The following is a 22,450-nucleotide window of genomic DNA, read 5'->3' as shown; positions in this document are numbered from 1 at the left end:
TCGCAGTACTATCACCCCCCCTAGAGATGTTGTGTGCCGTTTCGTACAATATTTGAAGATAGTGGTGTGAAGAGAACTGGAAATAGGGATAGACGATTGTAGGATCGAGTCAAAACAGTGGTAGTAGTGTTCCTAGAGCACTATATAGCATATAACACTAAACGAATTACCATTGCACCTTGCACTGTGAAGAGGTGGATTGATGAAGCGCATTCTACCTTGAAATGCTATCTGTTTACCGACATACCACGCCAGTCTTAATCCTGGAATATGCTCTGGCAACGAGAGTCCTCGCTCGGACCTCGCGCTCGCATGCACTTCATCTTTTTCCAAATGCTCACTCGAACAAGCATGAGTCCCCAATCTGTTTTCAACATACCCGGCCGCCACTTGACCTACCTAGCCTGTCCTTCGTGCCTTACGATCGATCCCTCGAAGTCCTTCTCCTGTCGGGCTAAGTCCACATCTTGACTTACATTGGCTTGATGGTCCCGTTTTATCACCGCAGCGAATGCACGCGCCAACGCGATCATGTGATTTGCGTCCCGGTGAGCAGGTAGTCGAAATCCGTGCCAAACCAAAGGCAGGGCGCAGAATGATCTCTTCAACACTTGCGCCGTCATGAAAGACCCCGGAATCTGTTTGATGTCATTGGCGAGGGGTTGAGTGCCCCGGTCCGCATTAGGCCAGACTGCCCCTAATCTCCGGCTCCAAGGGTCTTGACGGGCCCGAAACAGTGTTTCAACTATTTGCTATGAGACGATGGCTGCGACTGGATTTCCTAAAGAGGAACTAACGTGTTTTCGAGGTGTAAGAAAAAATTGATCCTGCGGAATAGGGGGCCGAGTCAATGCTATCGTCCATTTGACTCGGGATCCCCTGCAATGCGATATTAGGACCAAACGGAGCATCAACGAAGACTCATTCGTATATTCGCCTTCGACTCTCTGTCCCTACCATTCAATGTTGAAGGTCACGATCCTTCTTGGTCTGGATGGGATAAGTGTCCCGGTTGTTCGCGTGGTAAGAAAAAGGCCCCGGGTCGGAGCAGAACTAAGACTCGGTCGCATCGGTCGCATTTATTTTCCATGACGAGCAGGCATGTCTTGACGCATGGGTATAGTACGTCGCTGGGCCTGCACTCTCTTGAAGCACGCAAGTGACTGGTGGAAGTCTCGAACAGCAATCATCCTAGTCGGATAGTGACTTACCCCTGGACCCGTGCGCGTTCCGTCTTCAACCGAGTAACCGAGGAGCTTTCATCGCAGCTTCGTCTTCCCTCCTACCTTCTCCGGGTCCTCGAGATGACGATGCACGCATTAAGATAGCGGAGGGTTGTGGTGAGAGGTGAATGGTGAGAGGTGAATGGTGAGAGGTGAATGGTGAGTGGGTGAAAAGGAGACGCAAATCCGGCCGGACGGGTGGGCATGTCACTATCCATGCCGGTCGTGGAAAGGCAACTCCCAGGGTAACGGCGGTTCCACTGCGCCCCGTTTGAGGAAGACTCACCTCGAGTCACCACTGCTGCGCCCGGTCAGCCCTAATGACGGAAGGATGATGAAGCATTCAAGAATCAAGACAGCAAGTATAGCTTGGTCTACATCATACGATTATGAGCATAATCCGCAATAGACGGGAATTCGAATTCCTCAGCAATCATCCAAACAAGTCCGTTAGTAACAGGTTGTTCGCCTGTGGAACGTCCTAGTCAAGGAACCTCCGCGGAGATGTCATGATCAATTGTATGCAGGAGACTCGGAACAAGGAGGATCAGCATGTCGAACTGCCGGTGCTTCATAATTAGTCAGATGCACAGAAGTAAGTCATGTTCTCTGCATAATTTACCGTCAGAAAATGTGGTGACGATGCAATGTACGCAACCAAACGGTGGAAATAGTTCAGTGACTAGGGCTTATCCTGGTCAGTTGACCTCCTTCAGAGACTCCAGCCACGTGCTTTCATGCTATGGTCGTTTAGACCTCCTAATTCCTCACAGAGCGCCCCCGGGTGCAATCACTACCATTTCTAACTTTGCTCCAAGACCTTGAAAGTCAATAGACGATAGAAGTAAGGTTTTGGCCGAGCGCAACCGTCTTCCACGGCATTTGTACAACAGATGCATTCAATGGCCTAATAGCAGCTATTTCTGTCTTGGCCCGGACGAGATCGGTCTTCAGATAAGCCGCGAAGTCAATGATTCGTATATCTGGCTTGGAAGTTCTGGATAAGAGTTGTGTCTGACTCGGCTGTTGCCAGTATGCTCGTGGGTGGTAAAAATGCTAGTAGCGAGAAATCAATTCTTACTTATCCAAACGCATAGAACGAATCAAGCATTTGTTCACTGCCCAATGCAGATTCATTGTCCCTATTTATATTTGTACTACTATCTGAATGATTCAGGGTCAATATACTAGTCATGCTGATTAATATATTTGAGATAGAGATCTGCCTGTCCTGGGCGATCGTGCAATTTTCACTCCGGGTTTAGGTCCCGCGACGGGGAAGTCTGAGTTCAGATGGCGACACATTAAGAAGATAGGCGAAAGTATGCTTGAGAGGGGGGGCTGTCGGCAAATCGTCTCCAATTCCCCCATATCTCGGCAGTCATCCCGTTAAGGTTCTCAGGTGACATGGAAGGTGAATGCGATAGATTTCGATAGTCGGGCCAAAGGGAATTAATTCTAGATTATTCTGAGTAATCGTTGCTTTTGAGTGGCAATTGGCCGGTCAAATCCGTGCTGGTGAGTCAGCGTTCCACCATAGTTAATGGTATCGCCAAGTTGCTAAGTACTTGCGACCATGGCTACAGAATGATACCAAGCCCCAACCCCCTGAAGACCACCCGCAACTCGCTCGTAGTGGCGAGGACGCTAGACTTCCCCTGCAGCAAAGTCGTGGGTTAGTGTGGCGTGCTAACGAGACGAAGGAATGGTCTTCCCCGAGATCGACGACGAAGGAACCGGCGCGTCCAGGCGCGTGGGTGCGTGAAGGTAAGTATTCTTAGAACCGCGAAATTGACGGAGGTGTTTCAGACCTGCAGAATGCAGATAGCTCCGGAAACATGTACAGCTGCTGGCACGAACCAGACTTTAAATTTATATTTGTGATCTAATCTCCCCTGCGGCCAACTTCCGCGTTGAAGGGGAAGACCGGAGGGGCATGCCCGGCGTGTGGCAAGCTCGCAGCACCGCAGCACGCTCGGTCGCAAGCGGTGGAGGCGGGCAACCAGCCAACTTTGAGCGTGCTAGCTTAAACCGGATATACATTGGAACCAATTGCCTGACAGCGAGTCATGACAGACCGACCAAAGCCAGTGGTGGTTTCGGGTCAACTGCTCATACCGCGGCAGGAAGACCCAGTGCCTGCGTTAGTGCGTCAGAGCGGTGCCCATGGCGGGGTGCTTCATGCACGTTTATCAACCATTTTCGTCAACTTTCCCCGGGCCAATGGTCCCGAGAGACTGGTTCTGCTTCCCGAATGAACTCCGTCGGAGAATCCCCTGAGGGACGCGCCTGGGGCACTAACAGCGGACACGAGGCTGGGCATTATTGAGAAAGATGGTACTCAACTAGAGTGCGGATTGTTATCTCGCTTGGAGAGACGGCCGAGCAGAAACTGGAAGAGAGTAGACTTTTCTCTTTGAAATCGGATTGAGCTGCCAAATAGGGATTTGCCGAAAGGATGTTGTGAAAGTTCTAGACTGGGCAGATCAAATGCTACCCGGCGTGGCAATACTGCCCTAAGAAGGGCTACAGTGGAGCTTGGTCCTGACTCGCGCTGATTTGCCGCGGATGCAATTCGGACGATGACAGCAAATCACAGACGCCACTTCTTCTCCTTAACGGTGGATTTAACAGTTGGGGATGAGGATTTTATGCTCGAACCTGGCGATCCTTTAAGGTTTCTTGGGTCCTCGTAGGCTCGCATTCTAAGTGGAGGAATGGATGAATACCTTACTTACTCAGTGCATGACTGCCACGAACTCCACCTCGTCTCGTGGCCCGTCCGGATGCCTATTCCAGTAATGAGTGGGCACATGAAATGAACTAACTGCCCTCTGGTTAGGGTTAGACTACAGGTTTACAATCAAAGGACTCCTGCAGAAGAAGACCCTTTTCCTTGCGAGTACGTAGTACAAGTTATTATATCCTTACTGATCACCCCACTCAATGCCCACATCCCCTCCCTCTCCCCCATGTTTACTTCAATTTGCGTTTTACACCCATGTCCTTGACAGCACCACAAGGCTGACTACGACATCCTTCTCGACTTCAACGTCATGGCCATCTACACCGATGCTGCGCCGTCGGTGGCCGGCAGTGTCATTATGCTGACGACGCTCGCCTTTTTAACTTTTCTCGCCCGGGTATACTGTCGAGCTACCCGGAAGTCATGGGGGGTGGAAGACTGGATCATGTCAGGCGCGTTGGTGAGTGCCCCTGCATGCGTCCTTTGGAACCGAGCTGATACTCTCAACAACAGGTTCCGTTTGCCGTACTGGTGGCTGGATGTGTGGGAGGTGCATTCAATGGGATCGGGATACATAACTGGCGGCTGGAACAGCCGGAGAACGTGCACTACCAGGCGGACGGCAAGAAGGTATGGAGGCACCATCGGGTGGAGTGAATGGGTGATGCTAATAGCTCGCAAGTTCTTCCTCATTTTCGAAGTTGGTTACTGTGCTGCCATTATCCCGATCAAGCTCAGTATTAGCTGGATGTTGATTCGAGTCGCGGAGGGGCGCAAGGTTTACCTCTACATCCAATATGTGGTCATCGCAATTTTTGTGATTATGAACATCATCGCATTGATCTTCATCCTCATCAATTGCGTCCCTGTCGAGTATGTCAATCCATATGATTCGATGTGATCACCATGATGGAGTACTAACTGAGCCGTAGTGCTGCCTGGAATGAGGAGGCACTTAAGAACGGAGGCCACTGCCAGCCTTCCCACGTCCTTGCCGATGTGTACTACGCCTGCACGGCTGTGAATATCTTGACCGACTGGGTGACTGCTTTGCTGCCTGTTCCCTTGCTCTGGAATGTCCAGATCAACCGCAACACCAAGATCTCGATCGTCGGACTGATGGGCCTCGGTATCTTGTACGTGAAACCATTGATGCCTTTGCCCGTGCGACATTCCGCTAATACAGTTCAAACATGTAGTGCCTCGATGTCAGCATGCGTTCGACTCAAGTACACGGTCGCCGTAACGGCGCAATCCGACTACCTCTTCGGCTTGGCAAACGTGGTGATCTGGGGGTTCGCGGAGAACGCGATAGGTATGATTGTCGGGAACATCGCGACGCTGCGTCCCTTGTTCCGCATCCTGCGCGATCGAAAAACCTCCGATTACAAGAACTACAAGCGATCGCCTGGCTTCAACAGCTCGCACCATACCGGCGCCGGCGGCGTGTTCTCGCGCACCTACGAGCTCGCCGAGCATGGCAAGAACCCCACCCACATCACCACGAGCACTGTGGCTGGAGACGGCCGTCAACACAGCTTCAGCGACGGGGACAGCGACCGACAGATCCTCGAGGACGGGCAGAGGCCCGGCGAAGCTGATATCGTCGTCAGTCGACAGGTCATCGTGGCGTATGGCTAACATTATGGATTGGGATCGGTTGGAGTTGGGTCTGGAAGGGCGGCTATCTGGGTTTATTCTATCGTTTAATATCACTTCCTTCTTGTTTTCCACAATATAATGAGAGATGACATAATGAAAGTAGCTGGTAAGTGAGCTTGTGTGCTTCAATCGCTCGTCCCTCCGGATGTTTGTGCTGCTACGATGTATCTGAGTGTGAAGAAAAGTGCAAAGAACCTTGGGCACTGGCTACAAATCGAGCACGGTTCCCGGATTATGTGGAGATATATAGATCTGGTACCTATATCCGGCAATACAAGCATGCAAATGACTCTCGTGGGTGGATCTTAGACGATGCACCAACAACAAGCCGTGCCTGTGCTTGAGTCGCCGAGACACTGGGAAGCGGCAAGTCATCATCGTCTGAAGTGCTTCTGAAATGATCATCCTAGTAAATATCTCCACCACGCCTGCTACTACATTGATCTTTTGCGAGGCTACATGCACAAGCATTAGACTCAGGATCAAATCTGTTGCATTAAACATATATCTTCAGGTCCATCACCCAAAGTACATGAGGCTATCAACTTCGGCCCGCAGCAGCGACTTGAGGAGGGAGGTACAACATATCCCGACCTTATTGATCTCACATTTCCACTTCCAAAACCCCATTTGACAATGACGTGGCGTTTACCATTCTCACTTTCACGAACTCTGACAGTAGCTCCACTCAGAAATTCTCTTGTGAGGGATTCGTCCTAAAGAAGTATAGCGCGCACATCCCGTCCATTCCACACTCTGTGGGACCTTCTCACCAATCAGGAACACTCCGGCTCTCGGACCTCTTCTTCTCCCATACACAAAAAGAGCACGGAAAGAGATCAGTGCCGATAAGAGCTTGTGAAATGAAAATTGAGTAATGCGATGCATACCTTGCCTATGCGCTTTGCGCTAATGAGCTAGAGCCAACCTCAGAAGCGCAAAGAAGCATTTGCTATTCAACATCTTGCTGATAGGTATGTGGTTATGGACAAGGGATCCAATTGAGACAAGCTTTTGCCTTTGATAAACCTGTCTCTCTTCGAGACTGTTGTCATCCACAATGCAGATGCCCTGGACAAGTATATACAACACCTACAGCAAGCGTTGAAGATATCGCATGCAAGACAGAAGATGTGAAAAATGTCATGACTAGTATACGGTAGTTTTCCTTCCTTTGAAGATGAATCGGGCTCGGACAATGAGTGCGGGGAATTCGCAGCCTGCACTTGTGTGCTACTGTGCACTGCCAACCAGGATGCACAGTACAAGATGTGACAGGTCAATAGCCAAAGACTAGCCTTAGGCAGGGCTATCCCCGAAGTTTTCTGCCGGACATTGGCCAATTTGTTCTATCTTCCTTACATCGCTCTCCCCGCCTCTTCTACCTCTGTAGAAAGCTATACTATTGTCTCATTTCCATTGTAATCGTACTCAATACCTAATTACCATGTTCAGTCGCCCTCCGTATCACGGCTCTCATGTATTATCAATCGCCGACCTCCAGCGAGAGGCGACCAAGAAGCTACCGCGTCCCTACGCCGAATTGTTCAACGAAGGAGCGACGGACATGACCAGGTATGTAACACTCTTCTTCAAGACACCACGGGTCTCGTAGTCTACTATACAGCATGTGCGAGAACACCACCGCTTACGATCGCCACAAGATCCGCCCGCGGGTTCTGGTCAAAGTTCCCAACATCGACACTTCTGCCGTGCTCTTCGGCTCCAAGGTGACCGGTCCGCTGGGCTTTGCGCCCATCGCTCTAAATAAGCTCGCCCATCCCGACGGAGAGCTTGCAACCTCTCGTGCAGTGGCGAATCTAGGTATTGGGATGACCGTGTCTACCTATTCGTCCACTTCACTGGAGGATATCGCAGCCCGGGGATCGGCTTGAATCCCTATGCGATCCAACTGACCATCCTGAAGAATTGGAGCTATGCGGTGCAGATGCTGAAGCGAGCGGAAGGTATTGAGTCAAGTTCCTGTGCTTGAGACAAGTTACTCACCTCCACGCAGCTGCCGGCTACAAAGCGGTCTTCCTCACAGTCGACTATCCGATTCTCGGGATCCGGCACAACGAGCTCCGCAATGAGATGGCTCTTCCGGACGGGATCGCGTACCCCAATGTCTCTGATCAGCCTTTGGGCGAGGGTTTTCCGGATATCGAATACGGTGCGGTTCGCTCATCTCCACCCCCATTCTGTATAAAATGCTGATATACTACAGACATCAACGTCTCGTGGGCCGAAGAGATCAGCTGGCGCGCTCGCTCACGAGAATGGAACTCTGGGTGAAGGGCATCTACACCCCCGAAGACGTGGTCTTGGCGATCGAACACGGCGTTGACAGAATCGTCATCTCCAACCATGGTGGCCGGCAGCTAGATGGCGTTCCTGCGACATTAGATGTCGTGCGCGAATGTGCCTCAATTGCGACGGGGAAGGTGTCGATGGCCTTTGATGGGGGAATACGACGTGGCCCGGATATCTTCAAGGCTTTGTCTCTGGGGGCGCAGCATTGCTTCTTAGGGAGAGTGCCGGTATGGGGGTTGGCTGTAAGCTTTTCTCAATGAAAGCGTAGGTGCAGTTTGACTAATTTGAATCGGTCGCAGTATGGAGGACAGGCTGGAGTGGAGCTTGCAGTAAAAATCTTCATGCATGAGCTGAAGGTTACGATGGCATTAGCGGGGTGAGATCAACCCCCTCCTCCACCACTCGAACAATGTGTATGGCATGATTCTGATAAGCTGGCAGATGCAAGAACATCTGCGAGATTTCCCGCACTCACCTGGCCGTAGTAGATCCAATGGGCGTGCTTTGTGAACTTTAGTTCCGGCGGTTGGTCGAGAGTGCCTACGAACAGTCTTTGGCAGCGGTATCCGTGTTTCCGTGTATTGTGTAAACATGCTGGAGATAGCATCGCATATCGAGCTATATCTTCGATAACGGTAGTGCGGAAAGTGGGAACTGTTCCGTAATCGGATCTGCGGTTGACAGCTGTGCAGGGTTGAATCGATGATATTAGAGCAGAGCAATCATCGATGTAAGATGGCAGCCAGAAGTCCTCACTGCATCTAACCTGTAGGATTAAGAAAGACAGCATGTCGTCTCAGCAACTCGTTCGAGTGACCGTCACAAAGGCCGAGCCGGTCTGACTCGATCTGGAGGGCAGGTGGCCAAGACCTGTCAATTGATCGTCGAGGCCGCGCAGAACAAGGCCCAGTTGATCGCCTTTGCGGAATGCTGGATGCCAGGCTATCCCTGCTGAATATGGTACGCACCCCTCTACGCCCATGGCTCCTCGCATCGAGAACTAACCGTGCACAGCCCTCAACATCGAATCCATCAGGAACGCGCTCCCCATCGACTCCCCTGAAATGGCCCAGATCACCTCCTGCGCCCAGGTCAACTCCATCGCCGTCTCCCTCGGCTTCACCGAATCCGACCACGGCTCGCTCTTCACCGCGCAGGCCCTGATCGGTCCAGACGGGACCATCCACCCCCACCGCCGCAAGATGGAGCCCACGCACATGGAGCGGACGATCTTCGGCGACGCGTTGGGGGAGAGTTCCGACAGCGTGGCAAATCTGGAGCCCATCCGCGTCGGCCACCTCTCGTGCTGGGAACATTTCCAGCCGCTGCTGAAGTATCAGACGCTGTCGTAGCGCGAGCAGATCCATGTTGCGGCGTGGCCGTCGTTGTCTCCGCATACCGGGGGCGAGTTGATGTCGTCGCCTGAGGGTGGCAGTTCAGTGGTATTTGGGCCGGACGGTCGACGGCTCACTGAGCCGATGGAGGGCACCAAGGAGTGCATCATCTATGCGGATCTAGATATGGATCTCATCCTAGCGAGTAAGATGTTTGCGAATCCGGTGGGACACTATAGTGGGCCGGGTTTGATGTGGTTGGGGGTGTGTAAGGATGTGAAGAAGAGGGTGGTCGATGAGGTGGACGGCCTGCCCAAGCTCTAAGCGCGAGGTTTGTGGCTGGGTTTGTGGCTGGGTTTTCTAGCATGTAGTGATTGTGCAAACATGAAGATCGTCCTGCTCGATCTAATTTCCATTTGGAGTCTTGACCAGCATCCCCGAATAGAGCAGCTCTCGGGAATGTGGGGGATGGGGAAGGCCAGTCCTGCTTGGAAATGACCAACCTAAGGAAAATCCCGGCCGAGCTCAGCCGAGGGCTTAGACTTTCTGGGCTTAATAGCCTCGGTCACCCCCGAGATTGACCTTTGCTCGGGGCGGGGAAGCACCGGCTGGCACCGAGGAGCACCGCTGGACAAATCAGTGATGTGTGATTACAAGCAAATTTGCAAGGTCTCATGATTACTGTCATGGTTTTGAGAACCAAGAGCAGCTTACTGGGACATACAAGGTAGTAGATAAGACAAATAAAATTTTGAACTTGGATTACTGGCTGTGCGACCAAAGTCTGTTATCCCCTCATTCAGTCCTTCTTCTCACTCATACGTTGCCGCCACTGTTCCATATATGTCAGCTAAAATGAACACGGTCGAGTAAATGATAGAAACAAACCTTCGGATTCAAGATGTAGACCGGGATGCCAAGAAGCAAGACACCTCCGACCACACCCGCCAAGATGCCCATGGCAGCGGGATAGCTATACTTGGCGACCATCGGATTCAACCCGTAGCTCACCCCAAAGCTGACCAGATTCTTCGTCCCCACAACTGTCACCAGTGCCGGGCCCGGGTTCTTCTCCCATGCTTCGGTGGCAAAGGACGTCGTGCGAATGAGCACCGACACGAAAGCCACTTGGAACAGCGTCCAGCCCATGAACGGGCCCGCCCAGGTGGCGTTGCCATCTGCGGTGAATCCATACAGAATCAGTGATGCTACCGCCAGCAGCCCCGGCGCGATCAGCAGGAGCAAATGATGCTCGGGTTGATGCACGCCCCCTGCGCGCTTGGCAGCCCAGACAATGAACCGGTCGCCGAAGATGCCTGCGTACAACATCCCGCCCAGTCCACCGAAGACACCACCGAGATTAATCAGACCAATACTCGCCGCGCTCCAGTCGTAGTTGTACTGGAGGACCGTGTTGTAAGTCAAGGAGATTCCGACCGACGCGCCGAGAACGACCGAGGCGAGCAGCGTGGCGTAAAGCACACCGGGCGAGCTGAAGCTTTCCAGCATCTGCCACCAGGTCTTGAGCACAATGCGCACCGGGTGAGCGGACACTCCCGACCAGGGGTTGAGCATCTGTCGGTAGGTCTTCTTCATGGGGGGTCGCGCATTGGCCCCTGGCGCGCCGATCTCGTTCTGAGCCGCCAGCCAGGCGCGGACTTCTTCCTCGTTCAGCACTCTCGTCACGCCGTATTGATCCGTGATGACGGCTTGGTTCTGGAGGAAGATGGCGCCGCGCTGGTACCGAGTTTCAAAGCAGCCAAAGACCACAATGACGAGCCCGACACCGACGGTCAGCACGAAGACCCAGTAGAACCAGCGCCACCCCAGCGCGGCTACCTCGTAGGAGCTTCCCAGGGTGAGAAGACTGGTGATTATGTTCTGCGATGCCCAGTATATGCCGTAAATGGTGCCGCGTTGGTGCACGAAGGTCAACTCAGCAAGCATGAGGGGGAGAAGCTACATGGGTCAGTGGTCAGGGTGGAACAACAGCGCTTGGAGAGGAACCGTACTGATTCCGTCGCGCCCGTGGCAAATCCCATCAGAATACGGAAGCCAAGGTGCTGGCCCCAATTTTGAGACAGCGCACATCCCACAAGGGAGCCAAGCAGGACGACTGTGGTGATAAGCATAATGGGTCGTCGACCACAGACAAGGGCGAGGGGTAGGATGATGTAGTTGCCTTGCATGGTCAGCTTAGAATCAAAAATTGAACCGAGGCGATATCTTACCCACGCCCACGAACAGGGAAGGGAAGGTTGATAGCCACACGACCTGGTTTGTGGTGCGTCCTTCAGCGCCGTACAACTGGAAAAAGACATCGAGGACGGATCCTAGCCCTCCCACCACCGACAGCGACATGATTGCTGCGACTGTTAGCAGGTGACATGTCAACAAGTGAGAGAACTCACAGAACCAGCAGCAACAAACAATGATGGCCGTCTTCTCCCAGACAGAGAAGTTCAAGGGATCATTAGGGTCATCGCTGGGCACTGGTAGGCGTCGAATGCGACCAGTCTCGTCGATCAACAGGGGGTCTACATTCTTCCCCTTTTCTGGCTTTTCAACATTCTCCACAAAATCGACGTTCACCTTCTCCAGGTCCTTGTCCATTAAGTCGGCCATGATGGGCATGGGGGAGGAAGCGGGGAGGCATCGACTGGGCTGCAACCGTGCAAGGTTTTATTGACTCCCCCATGCCGGATTCTCCTCCACACTACCGACGCGATGAAGTTAACTCTGCTCGATTGGGAGGTACAAAGCTATCATATTCATATTGACACACGAGCTGTCAACCAATCAGCTGAGCGGTTCGGGGCTGTCGGGGCGCGCAGAGTGGGCGCCGACGCGGCAGCCCCCGAGCTGGCCTCGGGGACTAGTCTGGATAAAGCGAAGATGCCATCGCCACCCCCACGATCTGGGGTTGATTGCTTCACGTGCCATCGGCTATGCTTAAGAGAAATTCCGGGGGAGGGGGCTCCGAATTTGACGTGCTTGGGGGTGATCAGAAGGATATTGTTGATTCCAGGTCAATTTTTTCAATCTTATACCTGAAGATAGGAGTAAGCGTTGTGATTATGTTCAAATGTGCCCGAGACAGAAACAATCAAGGGTTGTGCTTGTTTTATAGGCTTGGAGACACATGTGCTTCCTCCCTTGGCCGAGCGCCACGTTCGGAGGCAGGATGATACCTCAGGCAACCATCGGCAGAGGAAACTGCGTCGGGGCCCGAAGAGGAATAGTCAAATCTTCGCCTCAGAAAATCTTCCCTCGGCTTGGGGCGAGAAAGTTGGTTGAATGTTGACAATTCAACAATGACAACGAAGGTGGTCAGCAGCATCATGCGTTGTCTCCTGCAAGTTGACTGACTGCCCCAAGAACATTCACTATTGATCCGTATATCCTGACTTGAGCAAGCCGAGTCTTCCAGGTCTATGTGCATATACAACCTATGTATGTACGTTTCTTGAGGTATATATACAAAACATCACCGAAGTCAGGTCTATTGAAACCCATTCAACCCTCTAGTTCATGCCTCCATGAATCTCAATCACACTGCCGGACATACAGGAAGCCCCTTCACTAAACAAGAACGCGACCACGTCTGCCACCTCTCTGGGCTCCCCCAACCGTCCTAAAGGGACACTCTCCGTGAGACGCTGATTCGCATCCCCTCCGGCGACATTTCCGACCATTGTCGGCGTATCCGTATAGCCCGGAGCCACGGCATTCACCCGGATGCCTTTGGGGCCGAGCTCGGCCGCGAGCGCTTTCGTAAAGCCAATGATCCCAAACTTGGTCGCGCAGTAGACGGAATGCCCCGCAAAGCCTTTCAGCCCGCAGACACTGGACACGTTGACCATAACCGACCCCTCGTCCATGAGTGGGATACACGCGCGGGACATGTTGAACGTGCCGCGGAGGTTGACATCGATCAGCTTGGTGAAATACTTCTCCGTAGTATCGAGGATAGGGATGTCGGTCGGATTGATCCCCGCGCAGTTGAAGAGAAAGTTCAGTCTTTCGAATGAGGATTTGACGGTTTGCGTGAGACGGGTACAGTCTGTGCTGAGGGAGACATCACATTGACGATAGACGTGGTCTGGGCCCTGGGGGCTGCTGGACAGCTCCGATTGCAATTGCTTGAGGGCATCTGCATTGACATCCGATAAGATTAAGGTTGCGCCCAAGCTGTGCAGTTTGTGGGCCGTGGCCTTCCTGGGAAGGGGAGATGTGAGCTATCTGATTCAGGCTTGTGGCGGTGGAAGGAAGACTTACCCGATTCCGCTTCCGGCACCCGTGATAAGGGCTGTTTTACCCTCGAGGTTACCAGACATAATTGTGTAATCCTGGGAAGGGCGGGGGTTATGGCTTGCAGATTTCGGAAACGAAGATGAAGGAAATGTTGCTGCTGGTTGGATGGAATTTGTTCCAGCCATAGTCGATCGCAATTACGACATATACACGTCATCAACGCATTCCACTGAACCTCCATTAATTAAGCAGATTTGTATACTAAATGCCTTATGCGATAACAGTTCTAGGAATCACAACCAGACCTTGATTGAGCTTCACATCGCCGGTCATTGATGTTCGTGTCAAGGCTGTTCAACTCAATCGTAACTCGACGCTCAATCCGGATTCCATCGGTGGTGATGGGCAGACTGACTGCTCGCTCTGCTACGGTCACCAGGCTCAACTGGTACGCCTCCTCATCGCGCGATGGCCGAGCAGCAATTCGGCTTCTCCGACCGTCCGCTGAAGATTGAGTCCGGTCTGACTTGTACAGATGTGTGCTGTCACAAAGTAGCACACTGCCCTTGGGACGTCTGGAAAGGCCCTTCCATATATACTTAATCAATGGCGGGTAGGAGATCATACATGCAGCAATAAGGTACATCCCAGTCTCGATGATGGCCCAGAGAATGAGTAATGCGCCAGTCCATGTGCTGTCAGACACAGCGTTGGTTCTGGAAAACTCGAAAAGTGTAATGAGACTTGCTATGAGGCCCCTGTCTTATCGGTTCTATTTAGCACTGGACATTCAAGCGAAAAATGGGGAACGAACAAACTTCCTGTCAGGAATGTGACTAGCACTCCAATCTTCAACCGGGTCGGGCTCTGAAGGTGGTAAACATGTGGCAGTGGGAGGACAAGCAAGACAATGTCGGAAAGGATGTTGATGACCCGGGCATAGCGAAACCAGCTGTTCATGTCGAAACACCGCCCGTGTATCTGGGGATTCCAAAATGATTCAAGCGGGATACAGAGGGCAAAGGCCGCCCCGGCACATCCTAAGCAATTGCCGACGATGAGCCCGCCGATAACATAGCAAATGATGCGTGAAATACGCTGCCGAGTGAAAATAGAGAGGTATAAGCTCAAAACAGCTATCTTGGGGAACACCACGGAGAACACATAGAGAAAGGCAACTGCTAAGACATATTTGGCCCAGCTTTGCATCATCTCAGGATTGACAAGAGCTTGGTGTAAACCAAGACCGCTGGTTTTGACATCGCCTATGAGGCTCTGGTCAGCGGAAGTTTGTACTCCCAGGAACGCATGTATCAATACCAATGGCGACGCCGATGAAGGCCATGTAGAGGGCCCATCCTATCACAATGAAGATATCATCGCGGTGCTGACCGACACGTGCAATGGACCGTGAGATAAAACGGAGGATAACCGCCAAAGTGCTCAGAACCAGGAATGAGGAGAAGACAGCGTAAAGTAAAGGTTGCCTGGTCTCATCGATATCGAAGTTGGAGTGTCCCTCCACCGTGGAATTTCCCATTGCTGAGTGTGAACCTTGCACTTCCCAGAGAGTCCACGTTCACTCCTATAGCACACTTATAGACCCCTTCGGAACGAGACCTAAACATGGCGGTCATATCCTCTCATAGAAGACAGATCCCCGTCATAGATGCATCAGCTCAACTGAGAGGAGCAATGCAGGCGGACGAGGCTATGCTGTCAGCCGTAGCGGGATGCTACAGCAGGATGAAAATGAGAGGATCCAGGAGTGAGGGGGCATTTACAACTACTACTAGAATGAGAGTTAGTGAATTATACCTAGTGCGGTGGGGTGTCTGACAGGGATATCGCCTGTCGCGGATGTACGTGGGCTGTTTGTTAGATTTCTCTTTTAGGAATAAGCCAAGGATTCCAACACGTGTGAAACAAACAAGGAGCACTAGCATCTGGACAACTTTTCATAGTTTCTTTTTTAGACCCCCCTCCGACTTCTTATTTCCTCTTTCTTTTCCTTTCTCTGAAACATTCTATAGCACAACACCATACAAAAGTGTCTGGTACAGAGACGTGCTTCAGCTTTCCGCAAGTTACTCCCATCTCACTACATGTCGCAGAAGATGGCCTCCGAGGCGAAAGACCAATATGTCTTTGACAGAAGCTACCTGGACAACGCACGGTAGAACGCGAAAAAGCCATCTACCACCGGGACACGCTGACGGTGCCTAGGATCAATGTGCAACATTATTTCATTTGCCAGGTGTTTGGATACCATATTCATCCTTCGATCTCGACGAGTGATCTCAACATGAGGATTGCAGATGTCGGGACAGGTACTGGGTAAGGCACTTTAGGCTCTATTGTTGATAGCGAGAGTTTCGCTGACGATTACTTCAGGATCTGGCTCACCGATCTGGCTCCCCGACTGTCCGAGTCTGTTCGTCTGGATGGCCTGGACATCTCATTCGACGCCTGTCCGCCGCGCGAATGGCTCCCACCCAACATGACCCTGCATCATTGGGATGTCAAGATGGAGGTCCCGGAGTATCTGGCTGGGGTGTACGACTTGGTTAGCGTTCGTCACTTCGCATTCGTCCTCCAGCAGCATGAGCTGCAGAATGCGTTGAGTAACCTTGTCAAGCTTCTCAGTATTTCCATCCCTTCCCCGTCCTGCGATACTGTGGCAAGGGTAGAGCTGACCTCCTTATCAGAACCAGGCGGCTATCTCCAATGGACGGACGTCGACATGACCTCGCAGAGAATCGAGAAGGCGCGACCCGATATTGATGGCGAGCCGCAGGAGAGAATTATGAAACTGTTTCGAGGGAATGACCCCAGGCTTCACTCAGCATGGGTGCCTAGTTTGGGGGAGCGATTTGGGGAGGTGGGGCTCACGAAAGTTGAGGTTGATCAGCGAGAGACTCCGCACTACATTGGCCAGAGGCTCTTTGAAAGTGGATTCCTAGCGGTTGAGGCGCTGACCAGGAACGGCAGGTTGGATGAGAGGAAGATGCAAGAAGTACAAGAGATCTTCAGAGACTCAGCCAAGGTGACCCGGGAGGGGTCCTACGCTGCACTCACTAGGTACACTGTGGTCGGACAGAAGCCTGTAGAAAGGTCCCAGTGACGCTGGCAGCCAAGCATTGCTCACATGCCGTTCACAAATGATATGACCTGAAGTTAGTCATTAGCATCGATACATAATCTAGCATTGCCCTTATTTCTCCCAAGCACTCCTCTCAAGAGCGAACCATCGGCTTGTGATGCAAATCAGCCTTACAGAGCGCAGCTAGGCATGGTTGTCCACATCCATTGTTATGTTTAGGCTGCTGATTTGCGAATGTGGGTACTTCTCTTGCTCCCAGTTCTTAGCGCGGTAAAGAGGAATCAACGGGAAAGAACAGTTGCCAGCGAGCATTCCGAGTACGCTCAGAGGTAAGAACTTCGTAGCGAATGTGGACGATAGGCCAGCATCGCTGACTGCTGGGAACGGGCTTGGGCTCATTTAGAACCCAGCTGCTGCTACACTGGAGGCTTGGTGCGAACCATGGCCATGCAAGGATCTGCAAGCAGTCAAAGGCCTTAGCCAGTCAAGCTGTAGGTTGCCGACGTTAGTCAACCTTACTTACTCCTGAGGGTCCAAGACACTATCCCTAACACTTTTTAGCCTGGCTTATTCCGGGAAGTTTGCCGGCTACGCGTGGTGAAGCTCTGCGGCATTGGCGGCAGGCAGCTTTTATTATATGGTTAGCGGCTATGCGGGAGGCAAGCAAACATATTTGACCAATGAATTCTTTGCTCTCCCATGAATTAGAGCTTCTTTCAACTGCAATCGTGCCGGTTATCCGGTTGTTTGATAAGTATTGAACACCGGGCTTTGGAAGTAGACAGATATCACACCGCCATCTCCGATGTCACGGGCCCTGCTGCGTACCGGGACCAGAGATGCTTGTCGGGACTTGGCAATAGTTGACAATTGTAGTGGTCTAAGAACATATAGACTTGGAGTGCGGTCAGCCGATGATGGGCTTTCCCTTCGACCATGCTCCTCGCTACAGTTTTTGGTCGAGTCGACCGTTACGTCCTAGAACAATATGCGAAAGAACTGCGAAGAACAAGACAGCAACTGTGTTCGAAGATGAACTTATGTTGGCAAGGCTACATCCTAATGGATGAAAGCTTCCTGAGCTGAATTGAAAGGCCGGGTCAAAGGCGACAACCAAGCATGGCTGAACAAAGGGCAGAGTTAGGGGACGTAAGCCAAAAGAGCAATCACGGGCTAGCAGGAAAAGCTATTCTCCTTCCTAGAGTAGTTTGGACAATGTACGATGAAATCATGGCTTCGAGATCGAATACTACTATTTTGGTTCGACTGATGCCCAGATCAGGGGCTATGCAACAACAGCAACAGAAACTCTGACACGACGTCTCCGCCGGCAAACCAGGGGGAGGTTTCTCAAGTGCTGTAAATCTGTCCGGCGGCATTGACGACCCTTGAAAGATCATTATGTGGCCTCATACAGGCATGCGACGGTTCGTTGCAGCAGTTTTGTTTCGACATTGGATGTCAGGGGCTAGGATGTTCTGCTCATACCCCGCCTCAAAAGGTTATACCTGAATTCCTGTATTTTATGAAGATTCAACTTTGTCATTGCTCTAGCACTTGTGGCTACATGACACACTATCACCTAGCAATGGCTGGATTTCTCAATTCTCGGAAGCCGTCAAGCTTCAGAAAATATCTTCAAGCGGGGCTCGTCAAAGCGGAGGCAAGTTGATGATAACATCTCTGGCGAGACTTTCAGGCATGCTAACTGACTTTTTGCCTCCAGACGATTCTTCTTCCAAATCAGACCATTGCTGTGGGGGGGCAACTCACGACTAGCCTTGCGAAGTACGCGTACTCCATATGGCTTTTCGCTGTGAACGACCTTCAGACTATCGTTATTCCAAGTTTGATCTTCGGCGTCACGAACGCTTCAGCTGAGAAAGACCTCTGTAAGCAAAAATCGGTCGCTGTTAGTCCCCATCGGAAGATCTCCATGACAGTCCTTTGGCGTTCCTCTCTGGTCCTGGCTTGGCTGTGGCTTAACCTTGTTTGTATCTGCATCGACAACCAGCGAAATGATGCTGCTATAGCTGAAGACATCGTCGATAAGCCATGGCGGCCTTTACCAGCGCGAAGACTCTCGCCAGACCAAGCAAAGACTATCATGATTTTCTGTTGGGCTGGAGCACTGCTATTCAGCGGGTGTTGTAGTGGCGGAACCGGACCCGCGATAGCTCTGGTAGCTGCCAGTTATGCTTACAATCAGCTGGGTGGTGGGGACTTTCTCCTGTCGAGGAATGTCTTGAACGCTTGTGGATATTTCTGTTTCAACCTGGGAGCGACTGAGATCGCCCTTGGGGAGCGGGCATCGACGTCAATGGGTACCAGTTCCGACCCGCTCCATCAATCTCTTTTACCCGGTGTGCGTTGGGCTCTGATTGTCAGCGCGGTCATTATGAGCACGATGCATATCCAGGATATGTACGACCAGGAAGGAGATGCGATGAGAGGACGCAGGACAGTTCCCCTCGTCATAGGTGATCTTCGCGCTCGCTGGACTCTCGTGATCTCGATGAACATTTGGGGCCCTCTCAGTTGCTACCTCGCTGGTATCAACATCACCGCTCCAATATTCGCACTGAGCTGTGTCCTGGCCCTAACGGTGGCGATGCGTCTTTTTGCCTTTCGAGATCAGAGCCAGGACCAGAGGACGTTTCGTGTCTGGAATGTGTGGATTGCTGTTATTTATATCATGCCCCTATTTGGTACCTGTCAGCTATCGCGTGGGTAGAAGACCGGTTGGGGTCATTTAGCTGTGAGGTCTGCTTGAGTGCTTGGATGGGTGCTACCCATGGGAAATATATTGCTTCTATAGATACCAGTATTGATCGAGAATGGTGGCGAGGACATCCTTACTTTCTCGCACATTGCCTACATGCGTGCGACCGACCGAAGATGTCAAGACCATGATGGAAGTGGTCCCCGGGAAGTCAGCTTACGCACCCCTTCACAAGGTCAATGAATTACTAAAGAAATTGTTGGCAACTGCTTCTGGTCTGACATTTCCAACAACCTTGACATCATCAGACTCGATGCCGTCCTGAGCACCGACGGGGACGGGGTGCAATTGAAGATGAAGTGTTATCTCCGACTCTCTCCACTCAGTCAAAAAGCCAAGATCCCGTCGGGGAAATCAGAGCGTTCCGATTAGAAATGAAACACCAAAGAAATGTGCATGGGTGATTACCAAACAACAAAATGAACCTCTATTCACAAGCAAACGTCCTGTCAAATGATGGAAAACAGTAGAGTCAATGCCTGCCGGAGCGGGCTTGCTAGACATGAGAAGATATTATATAAAGGCCTGATTTATCAACCTTTTATCCATCCGATCAGCAACATTCAGCAGAGCAACTTGATTAGTACAACCGTTCTCAAAGCTTTTTCTCCACTGCCATCTGATTCCTCTAGCGCAAAAAACTTTCTTCACAATTGATATGCCTTCTAGCGAAGACTACCCCAAGCGATCTCGTTCACTAAGACGTGGCACAACAAGCCTACGCGTTCATCTCGCCCTCGCGCCGAGGGCCTCTTCGCAAGCCTGGGCCAATCCAGCAAGAAATCACTAATTCTTTCGGAGTTTTCAACGTCCTTCAGGTCATTGCAGCCATTGTCTGTGCCTTCATCATTGGATCTGTCGGACGTCGGCCACTTGCAATCTATGGAGCGTTTGGCATGGTCATATCGTATCTTATTGTTGCCGTCTTGAGCGGGATCTTCTCAAAAGATCGGCCCGGCCACCCAGCTGCGGGATGGGATAGCGTAGCCATGGCATTTGTTTTCATTCTGGTTTAGGGGGTCTCGTACTCTCCTCTGGGATGGGCGCTCCCGGCCGAAGTCTTCCCAAACGCGTGCCGCTTGAAAGGTGTCGCACTGGTAACATGCACTATTTGGCTGTCGGACTTCGTTGTTGGCATTGTCACCCCGTCCATGTTGGCGAATATCGGGTATAGGACGTGTATCTTCTTTGCCGTCATGTGTACCTTGGCGGGTATCTGGGCCTTCTTCCAGGTTCCTGAAGCCAGTGGCAAGTCATTGGAAGAGATTGACCGGTTGTTTGGAGATGGAGGTGATCAGGAGGAGAGGCGAAATGTCCCGAGAAGCCATGACTTCGGCAGGGAATAGAGTCTAGTCTGATGTTGTAAGTTAGTATGGTAGGGAGCTCTGGAGCACTCCCTTATAAGACTTGGATTGTCTTAGCATGAAATTCAAGGTTCGACTGTGACTTCAATGATCGTTGTACACTTTGTTCAATCAGGCAGAGACGTCTTTTCAGATTCTTGATGCATGTAAAGGTTGCCATATAAAGCAATCTCGCTGCGCAAAGTGGAGAGTAATCCCAAAGAAACCCAAGGTTGGGATCATGACCATGCAATCTGCCCCATGAAAGGCACTGTGAAAATGCCCGCCCACATGTCAGTAAACGACAAGACCAGTCTTATCGCTCAGCATTGAGCCAGAATCTTTTTACCATCCAACATTTTCAATCTGGCTGGCGCCAGAAATAGTGCAAAGAATTGGGAGGTCTCCCTAGCTGTGGCCGAATGTGCGAGAAGATAGCTTCCTCAACACACCGGGAGTTATGATGATAGCGATGTTTTATTTTTAGCATCGTTCACAAGATCATGAAGAAAGTGTGCAATTCACGCGCAACAACAAACACAGCTTACCGTCACGTGGCCCAGTGTCTATGTGACTTCTTGCTACAGGAGTGGCTGGGAGGCCTTTGTGTACACAGTTCTTTCCTCTAAATCTCTACTTGAGTAACACGAAATCCCGGAAACAGCCTCTCGAGCAGCTGAGCTTCTCATAAGGTGTCAATATTGACTTCCCACTTTCCACCTTACCACCAGCTTTCCTTCCCATCCTCATATCCACATCTCAGCGAACAACCCTGACCACAACGCTGGCCACGGCCTGTTTCTGTTGCGGACGCACACTTAATTCTCCCATACCAGTCACAGTCAACAAACCGACACCAGATTCTGTGTGCTTCGAGTCCGAAGTCATCAGCCCGATCTGCTATGTCACTGAGCCAGGACCGCATCATGGAAGAGCTGTAAGTGGCTCCATTCCTTCACTTTTCGAATATCCCACAACCTGCCTGACTAACACCCGCGTTTCATGTTTATCTAGGCGCAAGTGGCGCAAGAAGCCCCTCTTCGGATTCTACGCACGGCCCTATCGCAACCGCCAGGGTGTCCGCGACATGAAGAAGTGGGAGTGTGGAATTCCGGGCAAGGCGGGAACCATGTGGGAGGGAGGCTTGTTCAAGCTGACCATGACCTTTCCTGAAGGTGAGTTTGCGCCCACTGACCCTGTTTTCGCCTGGCGCGATCGTGGCACTGATGGATGTGATCTCTGCAGAGTACCCGACCAAGCCTCCCAAGTGTACGTTCATCTCGCCCGTTCCATCCGCAAGTCACTCTTCCACTCACTCTTCGCCAGGCAAATTCGATCCCCCGCTGTTTCATCCCAATGTCTTTCCTAAGACCGGAACCGTGTGTCTATCCATACTGAAAGAGGATGAATCTTGGTCGGCAGGGTTCTCCATCAAGGAGATTCTGCTTGGCATCCAGGAGCTGCTCGACAACCCAAACCCCGAGTCGCCGGCGCAGGACAAACCGTACCACCTGCTGAAGAAGGATCCGGCTGCGTACAGGAAGAGGATTCGACGGGTGGTCAAGGAGAACCCTTTTATTCAAGAATGATGTCGCAGCTGAGTTTGGACAGAGGCTAATGTTGATGGAACACCGCACTATCGTCGAAGGGAGATGAGAGGATTGCATTGCTCGCGATTGACTTCTGTTGC

The 22,450-nt window shown here is 51.6% G+C and overlaps 9 protein-coding genes across 9 annotated transcripts; 6 read left to right on the top strand and 3 right to left on the bottom strand.

Annotated features, from left to right (window-relative positions):
• The first annotated feature begins 4,172 nt into the window (after window positions 1-4,172).
• Window positions 4,173-5,662, top strand: BO97DRAFT_266420 (uncharacterized protein). The gene is made up of 5 exons (XM_025690947.1): window positions 4,173-4,429; window positions 4,483-4,599; window positions 4,652-4,842; window positions 4,902-5,105; window positions 5,169-5,662. Exons 1-5 carry the CDS (start codon window positions 4,280-4,282, stop codon window positions 5,608-5,610), a joined length of 1,104 nt encoding a protein of 367 aa, XP_025546310.1. The 5' UTR covers window positions 4,173-4,279; the 3' UTR covers window positions 5,611-5,662.
• Window positions 5,663-7,078: 1,416 nt separating this feature from the next.
• On the top strand, window positions 7,079-8,461 carry BO97DRAFT_464678 (alpha-hydroxy acid oxidase; the record flags this gene model as incomplete). The annotated part of the gene is made up of 7 exons (XM_025699513.1): window positions 7,079-7,206; window positions 7,259-7,471; window positions 7,510-7,598; window positions 7,649-7,804; window positions 7,885-8,186; window positions 8,244-8,320; window positions 8,386-8,461. The coding sequence occupies 7 exons, from the start codon at window positions 7,079-7,081 to the stop codon at window positions 8,459-8,461; spliced, it is 1,041 nt and encodes a 346-aa protein (XP_025546309.1).
• A 271-nt stretch (window positions 8,462-8,732) lies between these two features.
• BO97DRAFT_464674 (carbon-nitrogen hydrolase) lies at window positions 8,733-9,602 on the top strand (the record flags this gene model as incomplete). The annotated part of the gene is made up of 4 exons (XM_025699512.1): window positions 8,733-8,762; window positions 8,804-8,853; window positions 8,981-9,292; window positions 9,380-9,602. The coding sequence occupies 4 exons, from the start codon at window positions 8,733-8,735 to the stop codon at window positions 9,600-9,602; spliced, it is 615 nt and encodes a 204-aa protein (XP_025546308.1).
• Window positions 9,603-10,077: 475 nt separating this feature from the next.
• On the bottom strand, window positions 10,078-11,903 carry BO97DRAFT_464670 (MFS general substrate transporter; the record flags this gene model as incomplete). Its single annotated transcript, XM_025699511.1, has 6 exons — window positions 10,078-10,110; window positions 10,167-11,237; window positions 11,291-11,460; window positions 11,510-11,644; window positions 11,690-11,828; window positions 11,871-11,903. The coding sequence occupies 6 exons, from the start codon at window positions 11,901-11,903 to the stop codon at window positions 10,078-10,080; spliced, it is 1,581 nt and encodes a 526-aa protein (XP_025546307.1).
• An 847-nt stretch (window positions 11,904-12,750) lies between these two features.
• On the bottom strand, window positions 12,751-13,631 carry BO97DRAFT_266405 (SDR family NAD(P)-dependent oxidoreductase). The gene is made up of 2 exons (XM_025690946.1): window positions 13,557-13,631; window positions 12,751-13,496 (listed from the first exon to the last, which is right to left on the bottom strand). Exons 1-2 carry the CDS (start codon window positions 13,613-13,615, stop codon window positions 12,803-12,805), a joined length of 753 nt encoding a protein of 250 aa, XP_025546306.1. The 5' UTR covers window positions 13,616-13,631; the 3' UTR covers window positions 12,751-12,802.
• Window positions 13,632-14,094: 463 nt separating this feature from the next.
• On the bottom strand, window positions 14,095-15,027 carry BO97DRAFT_326969 (uncharacterized protein; the record flags this gene model as incomplete). Its single annotated transcript, XM_025691323.1, has 3 exons — window positions 14,095-14,290; window positions 14,347-14,797; window positions 14,853-15,027. Coding segments are annotated over 3 exons (822 nt in total), but the record flags the coding sequence as incomplete, so codon positions are not given.
• A 622-nt stretch (window positions 15,028-15,649) lies between these two features.
• BO97DRAFT_464664 (uncharacterized protein) lies at window positions 15,650-16,666 on the top strand (the record flags this gene model as incomplete). The annotated part of the gene is made up of 4 exons (XM_025699510.1): window positions 15,650-15,708; window positions 15,759-15,869; window positions 15,927-16,177; window positions 16,241-16,666. 4 exons carry the CDS (start codon window positions 15,650-15,652, stop codon window positions 16,654-16,656), a joined length of 837 nt encoding a protein of 278 aa, XP_025546304.1. The 3' UTR covers window positions 16,657-16,666.
• A 1,088-nt stretch (window positions 16,667-17,754) lies between these two features.
• Window positions 17,755-19,369, top strand: BO97DRAFT_464661 (UbiA family prenyltransferase; the record flags this gene model as incomplete). Its single annotated transcript, XM_025699509.1, has 3 exons — window positions 17,755-17,784; window positions 18,362-18,527; window positions 18,579-19,369. 3 exons carry the CDS (start codon window positions 17,755-17,757, stop codon window positions 19,367-19,369), a joined length of 987 nt encoding a protein of 328 aa, XP_025546303.1.
• A 2,036-nt stretch (window positions 19,370-21,405) lies between these two features.
• Window positions 21,406-22,397, top strand: BO97DRAFT_266397 (ubiquitin-conjugating enzyme E2). The gene is made up of 4 exons (XM_025690945.1): window positions 21,406-21,697; window positions 21,775-21,935; window positions 22,006-22,029; window positions 22,087-22,397. Exons 1-4 carry the CDS (start codon window positions 21,663-21,665, stop codon window positions 22,347-22,349), a joined length of 483 nt encoding a protein of 160 aa, XP_025546302.1. The 5' UTR covers window positions 21,406-21,662; the 3' UTR covers window positions 22,350-22,397.
• The last annotated feature ends 53 nt before the right edge of the window (window positions 22,398-22,450 follow it).

This window comes from Aspergillus homomorphus, assembly GCF_003184865.1.
Source record: "Aspergillus homomorphus CBS 101889 unplaced genomic scaffold BO97scaffold_73, whole genome shotgun sequence".
In the NCBI taxonomy this organism is placed as follows: Eukaryota; Fungi; Ascomycota; class Eurotiomycetes; order Eurotiales; family Aspergillaceae; genus Aspergillus; species Aspergillus homomorphus.
The sequence above is the reverse complement of the archived record's forward strand: the minus strand, read 5'-3'. Positions and strand labels throughout refer to the sequence as shown.

Coding starts and splice junctions, on each gene's coding strand:
- BO97DRAFT_266420 (XM_025690947.1), top strand. CDS start 4,280: ATGGCCATCTACACCGATGCTGCGCCGTCGGTGGCCGGCAGTGTCATT. Junction 4,843..4,901: donor ATCAATTGCGTCCCTGTCGA/GTATGTCAATCC, acceptor ACTGAGCCGTAG/TGCTGCCTGGAATGAGGAGG. Junction 5,106..5,168: donor CTGATGGGCCTCGGTATCTT/GTACGTGAAACC, acceptor TCAAACATGTAG/TGCCTCGATGTCAGCATGCG.
- BO97DRAFT_266405 (XM_025690946.1), bottom strand. CDS start 13,615: ATGTCTGGTAACCTCGAGGGTAAAACAGCCCTTATCACGGGTGCCGGA. Junction 13,497..13,556: donor GGTGCCGGAAGCGGAATCGG/GTAAGTCTTCCT, acceptor TCCCCTTCCCAG/GAAGGCCACGGCCCACAAAC.
- BO97DRAFT_266397 (XM_025690945.1), top strand. CDS start 21,663: ATGTCACTGAGCCAGGACCGCATCATGGAAGAGCT. Junction 21,698..21,774: donor GACCGCATCATGGAAGAGCT/GTAAGTGGCTCC, acceptor ATGTTTATCTAG/GCGCAAGTGGCGCAAGAAGC. Junction 22,030..22,086: donor CCCGACCAAGCCTCCCAAGT/GTACGTTCATCT, acceptor ACTCTTCGCCAG/GCAAATTCGATCCCCCGCTG.